A 7,509-nucleotide genomic window follows, 5' to 3' on the forward strand; every position below is an offset into this window, starting at 1 on the left:
CTGGGCAGAAGTTGGAGTTTCTTTACGCTCTCCCTCCCGAGAGAAAAACCTCCGGTTGTTCCTTCGGGAGTTTGTAGCAGCAGCCGACAAAACTTCTGCAACGGTGGTTAGATAACAATTGCATAATGTGCGTGAGGCCCTGCGTTTTTATGCAACACTGAGATTTGGGGATGTAAGGTTCTTTTTCTTGTTCCCATCTTTCGTTGTTAAGGATGCGGTAAGGTTTAGCCTCTCGCTGAAGAGAATAATTTTTGTTTGGCCGGCTGTCCTTTTCTTCCTTCAGTTCTCCTCTTCTAGCTGTACTTGCCTGAACTGTGACTTGCAGTAAATAAATAATAATGTTTTACAATAAAGTATAAAATCTATTTATATAGGGAGAACAAGCATGGCGTAGCACATCTGTTGTTCCGGTGGTAGGTGGTGATCATCTTCAGAATGACTTTGGTGTCAGAAGTGACTCTATACCACAGATGCAAGAATCCAAGCGTGTGCACTTCCTTTTGTTGTGGAAGAAATAGGAAAATCAGTATTTTTCAAGTGTGTGTGTGCATACAAGAAGCGTGGACGTTGCTAATTCTTTGTCCCTGTCTTGTCAAATAGATCATCTAAAGCAGCTGGATATTTGCAAAAGAAGACTTCAGCAGCGTACAGATACTTAATCTCTCAATCAGATTCAACAATGCATTAGAGGAAGCTGGCCTGGCTGTACAGAGATTTCACACTGAAGGATGAATAGTGAAGAAGAGTTTTATGATGCCGTTACGGGTGAGTGATGGGCACACTACCAAAAAAAAAGTGGGGGGAAGGCATGAGCTGCATTACGTGTGTGGTGAGGTGTTAGTAATGTGTCACCATTACAGGTTAAAATAAAATTGTTTCTGGTGAAACTTGTAGTACCCTCTTCTGAAAAGAAGAGAGGAAGAATTATAATTCAGGTTCAGGCTCAGGCGTGGAAATTATTTAATTTTTTTTCCTTAAAGTTCAATGCTGGCTGTTATTTTATCATTACAACAGTCCTTTAGTGCCAGAGTCTTGCTTTCATTTTCAGTAAAATGTGGGTAATTTTATAGCAGCTTGAGAAGTAATGCTTTTAAGACCCTTTTGGAAGGTGAAACATCTTCTGTAGATTATTTTTACTGTTGTGTAATTTATTTATTTATTTTAATAGAAAACTTATTCCCAAGAATTGAAATAGAAATGTTTTTCTGCATTTCTACAAATTGCTGTAAAAGAGGCTTTCAAAATAGGGAGACAAAAGTCTTTGCAATCCAGTGTTGCTACTAGCAAAGCAAACGGTGATCACATCACACTTAAGCAGTGTATAACTTGAATATACTTGATAATAACTTGAACTTATGATTATTCATAAGAGCTTTGTGTGTTTTTAGCTGTGAAACAAAATGCTTGAAGTATTCTAATAAAAAAAAAAAACCTTTCAAAGATCCCGAACAATATAACTTTCCCACTTAACTGTCTCCTTAGAAATCCTATGATAGCAGTGAAATGAGAAATGCTGGCAGTGGTGGGTGTAGAGTGTTTAATGTAAAAGCCAGGGAATGAACAGAGAATAATGGGAAGGCTGAAGGAATGGAAGTAGCATGGCAGATCCAAGTGGGTAAGGTGGACATAGGTTGGACGAGGCCTTGGGCAACCTGATCTAGAGTGTGGCATCTCTGCCGATGGCAGGGGGTTGGAACTGGGTGATCTGTAAGGTCCCTTCCAACCTGAGCCATTCAAAGATGCTGTGACTTAGACATGGTCGGTTGAAGAGGCCTATGAGGAACAAACAGAGGGAGCTGGGTCACCAGTGTGACCGACAGCAGGCTGTACAGGACTTGTCACAGTTACGTCAGGGGGAAGAGAAGGATATTTGGATTGTGTTGACGCTAGCTAGGAGTGATGGGGCTGGTACTCCAAATTCCTCTGTAAAATCTGTGAAGCATGCTGTGAAAATCTAGAGAATACTATGGATTGTTCCAGTGCATCTTTGGTGATCTTATAATTCCAGGAGTTCAGGTCCACAGCCATGAATGACCTAGAAATTACTTAATTTGAAAAGCTGAACAGAAATGAGCATCTAAGCATGGATTCTGTGGCTTGCCGTTTTGATGTTGATGCGTTCCTTTGTCTCTTTCTGCAGAAACACACAGCCCTCGGTGTTTGAGTCGTTTGCGTTTGAGCAGTTGAATTTTCTCTTCTTTCATCTTTCCCCTCCTTCCTCAACCCCAAAAGGTTGATTTGCCCTACAAGTGCTGAAGGAGGTAATGACTTCTGAGCTGTTGTACGTGAGATGTTCTTGTGCCTTGCTGGCTCTGCTCACGAGTGAGATGTAACGCGTCAGTTCTGAGAGCGCTCCTTGTCCTGTCCGGAGCTTGTTCTTCTACTGGGCGACGTGATGGGAGGAGAGAAGCTCAAAGCAAAAGAAAATCAGATGTCTTGATGTGCTCTCAGCACAGCCCTCTTCTGACGGAGGGTGTTGGTCTGCAGCAGCTGCTCCAGGAACTAAACGAGGTTGAACTTTTTCCCTAGTCTATGTTGCCCTTGAGCGTGCCCCACAGGTGTTTGGTTTACCAGGAGTGCTCAGTTCAGACAAGTTTGTTGCAGATTCCTCCTCCCTCGATACTGTCTTTAAAGACAGGTGTTCAATCTCTTCCTCCAGCTAGGTGCTTTAGAAGTCACTGACAGTTTGATGGATTACTTGCATAAACATAATAAAATCCAGACCTAGTTGTTTGTAGCTATGTCTTGTCCAAGTCATACGTAAGTGTGATGCTAAGAACAGCTCTGACTACATCTTTCTGCATTCGTGTTCCCAGCTGCTGGTGCCCGTAGCAACTCTTTACTCCTGTTAATTCTACGGACTGTGTCTTTCAGGCAGTGCTGTGTTGGATTCTTTATGTTCTAATGGGTCCTGATTGTGCCTGCTTATTCTTTTAGTTTTTGGATGGTCTGGACTTGCTAGGTGCAGACCTAGTACACCCAGGAAATCAAGTTCATAACTGAGGTCCTTGCTGAGTCAAGGTAAGGTTTTCAGTTCCACAGTGAGAACTTCAGGATTTGGGGTTGTGAATTTTGATTTAAAAAAATGAAATGCCATTGGCAGACTCCTCAGTCTGTTCCTTCCAGGAATATTCTCCATCATTTAAGTCAGATCAGTAGATGGGCAGAAGCCAGCGTTAGACGTGTACTTGTTTTCCTCTAAGTGTGTGGCTGGGACGTGGCTACCGGGAACAAGCACATTCTCCAGCTGTGCCTCACCTCCGTGCGGAGATGAAAACAGTGTGTACCCCGTGCTCTTCTCCACTTCCTCCCCCAGAGTCCTGGGCCCTGCATTCCCCAGTGGGACTTGGCAATGCGTTCCCGCAGGTTCCCTGATTTTAGTGATTGGGATTCCGTGGTTTCTGCCCTATAAATAGCAAACCAGGCTTAGCAGGGCAGCGGAACTCCATCAGAAGTTGTGCTTTGGAAATCTGCAGCAGTCTTAGCAGCAGCCCTTGTAGTGTGCTCTCTAAAACATGAATTGACTCCTTGAGGAAACCACAACTCTTCTAGTTATTTTATAACTTCTAGTTATTCCTTGATGATAACCACTTCTAGAATGTAAACCTCTCCTAAGGAGACACCTGGTTTCTGTTGTGATGGATTTCATCTCGTAGGCTGAGAAGCTTCCTGCTTCTGACACCGTCCCCATCACAACGAGAAGTCACGCTCATGGGATGGATTTCTGTGCTGCGTGGCTGCGAGTCACCCTCCTGGCGGCTGGTGTGACCCTGGCTGGGTGATGAGCACACTCGTAAACGTCCAGGACGGGCCATGTTGTAGAGGTGGTGAGTCAGGTTTTTGACCAATGGAGAGAGTTTCCGTAGTGAAGTTTCCTCGCATTCAGAGGTGACTGTCGTTGCCGATTAGCTGGACACGTGGCATCTTACTTCAGCAATGAGTGCTTGCCGTGGGAATCTTGAAAATGTTACCTGCAAGGTCAGTTAGTTCTTGGCAGCGCGGCGTCTGCTTTTTCTCAGATACAGGAGGCAGTCTGCTCTGAGACTGGAGCAGGCAATCCGGTACGTTCCTGGAGGAATGCAGATTCTTCGAAATCTTCTGCCAGACAGGGAGCACATAGCTTTGATCGCTTGCCTCTGGCCTATGTCACTTGGGGATTATTAATCTCATTATAAACTTGTTACAGACTGTGTGCCATCAGCTTCTGCTGGGTCGGACCTGTATCTTTCATTAATTCTGCCAGATCTCTCTTTGCCGAGGTATTTTGTGGAAGGATTGCAATGGAACAGCAAAATGTTTGGCTAATAATTTCATTTATTTTTTTTAAATGACCTGCAGTTCCAGGGAAATCTGTTCTGTGTCTGTGAGGTTCATCTGGCCCGGAGCATCTGTGAGCGTGTTGCCCTTCTGTTTCCTACCGCTTGGCTCTTCTTCGCTGTAAACTCTCACTTTCTCTTGGGGAGCAAGAAGTGAGGTACCTGCTGCCAAATGTATATATTTTCACAGTGTTTGTATTAAATCAGCAGATTCTGCCACGGTTTTTAAGTATTGCGAGCCTTGTGGAAGCCCAGCCTGCCTCCTGTTGGAAGCAGCGTGACACGGCTGCAGGTTGCGAAGCCTTGGGTTGAAAACCAAAACCCAACCCTGGCAACTTCTGGCAGGGGAAAAGTTACCTCCCCTTTTACTTGCCACGTACACTTCCAGCATATTTCTCCCTACTCTTTATACCCTTTTCGGGTCTGAGGGCTCCCAGCGCTGTGCTGTTTTGATTCTCTTTCCGTCTTGAGTGACAGCGCTTAATTAGTATGTGAGGAAGCTGCTGAATGTGTGACGGGGCAGTCGTGTGGCTGCCGCAGTGACTCAGTGCTGTGCCTCCGCGCCCTCCCAGGTGGATGTGTAACGTAGGCTCAGGGGACTTGTTTCATTTGCAGGATGGGGAAGAAGACGACCATGAAACTTAGAGTTACTGGCAAGTCCTTTTTCTTAAGCTCTTGAAGTAGATTAATGCTGTCAACCAGCTTAGATATCTGACTTTGAAAATGTAAGATTTTTTAAAAGCTTTGTTTGACCCTTACCGCCTGTAAGTTGGGGCTTTTGATTATGTTAAGTTTTGAAACTGTATTTCTGTGTGCGATTCCTTGTCCCCCTTTTAAATCCCCGCTTTTCTCTTCACTCCTAGTGGCCTTTCACTACAAAAACTAGCCTGTACTAAAGCTAAAACTCGGTTTTACAAGTTCGAGGCTTTAATAGCAGCTGGAGAAAGACTTTTGGAAGTTACTGAAACTATAACAGAGCATTTCAGTAAAGTGTTTTTATTCCAAATCAGTATTTCCTATGTGAAAAATGTCACCTGGGTAGTTCTCAGAATGGTAATATTTAGAGCTTCATCGAGAAACAGCTTTTAAAACTTTCTGTTTGGGCTTGTAGCAGACAAGCCAGCTGTTAGCGAAGACTGAAAGCACAGTTAAACACTAGACTCTCAACTAATTGAAATGCCCATTAAATGGGATGCAGTTCCATATGTTGTGTGCACTTGATCAGCCTTCTGGCTGAGGGCATATGTGCGTGGAAGCTCTCGTTTCCCCCCCCACTTCATCAGTCAAAGTTATTTCCTTACAGCCTACAGTATTTGCCTTTTCCATCTCCTTGTACAGTAACAGGTTCCAAAAAAGCTAATATGTGGTTAGAAATGCCATTTAAAAATGATAAATATTGTTTTGTTGTAGGTTGGCTGAAGAGAGGCATGTTTTTTTATTTTTTTAAAGACAGGTGTTTCAGGGTAATCTTCATTTTCATAACCTGAGTATCTATAACTATCATACTTTCCAATTAAGTACTACGACCTTTTAAGGTGGGGTTATTGCTGTATAATTACATGCTTGTGACATCAAAATGTAGGAGAGGGTTTAATACCTTACATTACCCTTTATAACTGCTGTTTACCAAATAAGATCATATCAGTGGTACTTCCTTTTTCCAGTTTTGGATGTTACTGTTTTTATCCCTAAAAAAAAAAAAAGTAGCTTTTTGTTTCTCAGTGTATACACGTCTGGTCACTCACCCTCCCTTGGTGGGATCGTGAAGAAAATCAGAAAGATAAAAGCGTGAGAACTCATGGGTTAAAGACATTTTACTAGGTAAAGCAAAAGCCGTGCATGCAAGCAAAGCAAGGAGTTAACTTGCTGCTTCCCATCAGCAGGCAGATGTTCAGCCACTTCCAGGAAAGCAGGGCTCATCATGCGCAATGGTTTCGTGTGTTATAAGCCTGTTTCCAGTAGGTGTCTACCCAAGTGGATGGAATTGGGTGTAGGAAACAAAGAAGTTTAGATATCCCATGTTTCTGTTGCTCTAGTAGTCTGGATGTTTGCTGCTGGATTGTGAAATGGATATTTTTTCCTCTTTATTGCTCCTTGGCTGCTATCTGTGTGAGTAGGCAAAGTAATTTTTTTAAAAGTCTTTAAGGAAAACTACATACCTAAACAAAATTATTGCAATCATGCTGCAGTTCTGAAGAAGAGACAATACAGCTAATCTGATCAAGAGCTGCTGAAGAACTTGTACGATTCGGCAGTGTGAAAAAATGGTTGAGAATCCCATATCCTTATGCAATACTTAGCTCTAAATACTCTTGGAAATTTGGTCACTTAATAAAGGTTCTTCACTCTGATGTTTTTTAAAATAAAATAACCTGGTATAATTGTACTTATGCTGCGAGAGTTGTAAAATGTGAGTGGCACTCTGTGGTGTAATAATGTTCCCAAGGAAATTACCGCTTTGTGGCTTTTTACAGGCTTTGATTCTGACAATTCTTCGGGGGACTTTTCAGAAGCAAATCATAAAGTCACAGAAATGCTCGATCTAGATCCGCACCAAAGCAATAGGACTGAAAAGCATAACGGAGAGACAGAGATTCAAGAAAATGGAATTAAGAGACACAGGTAAGCACACAGTACTGCCTAATAAATGTGAAATGAGTATGTGCTGGCTCATGACCTTTTGGGGCATTGCTGTTCTCACCATTGGAAGAAGTTATTCTCTGGAACTGAACACAGATTTCACCTGTCTGCTTCCTGTGTCAACTGTGGGTTAATGCTTTGCTTTCTTTCTTAAGTACTTGAGTCCCTGTACATTAAGATATCTTGTTGTTTACAGGGCTTATGGTGACAGTTCTTTTTTCCAATTACAGGACATCATTACCTGCCCCAATGTTTTCTAGGAGTGATTTTAGTGTGTGGAGCATATTAAAAAAATGCATTGGACTGGTAAGTTAGCCTAGATGAAATATGCTGATGTTAAGTCTCCTAATTTAAGCTCATTAACTGTACTGCTTAAAACTTGCCTACAGAATGTACCTGGTACCTTTTGCGTTTTTCCTGTAAGAAACTGCAACTCTATTGCCTTACTTGCTTTAGCTGTTGGAGCATATGGTTTGGCATTTCTAACGCTGTCCTGTAAGAACTGGACTGAAGTCATTAAGAATGTAGTTCTCGGTATTCTACACTGAACGTC

The 7,509-nt window shown here is 42.6% G+C and overlaps 1 protein-coding gene across 6 annotated transcripts in view; it reads left to right on the forward strand.

Moving 5' to 3' along the window:
• OSBPL2 (oxysterol binding protein like 2) overlaps positions 1 to 7,509 on the forward strand; it is a 36,706-nt gene that overhangs the window by 13,066 nt on the left and 16,131 nt on the right. For all 6 annotated transcript variants that reach the window (XM_040575610.1, XM_040575609.1, XM_040575611.1 and 3 more), the window contains 3 exons: positions 601 to 765; positions 6,791 to 6,938; positions 7,187 to 7,262. In XM_040575610.1, the coding sequence (XP_040431544.1) occupies positions 729 to 765; positions 6,791 to 6,938; positions 7,187 to 7,262 (261 nt within the window). In that variant the 5' untranslated portion in view covers positions 601 to 728. The remainder of the gene's footprint in view (positions 1 to 600; positions 766 to 6,790; positions 6,939 to 7,186; positions 7,263 to 7,509) is intronic.

Source organism: Cygnus olor, chromosome 16 (assembly GCF_009769625.2).
Source record: "Cygnus olor isolate bCygOlo1 chromosome 16, bCygOlo1.pri.v2, whole genome shotgun sequence".
NCBI lineage: Eukaryota > Metazoa > Chordata > Aves > Anseriformes > Anatidae > Cygnus > Cygnus olor.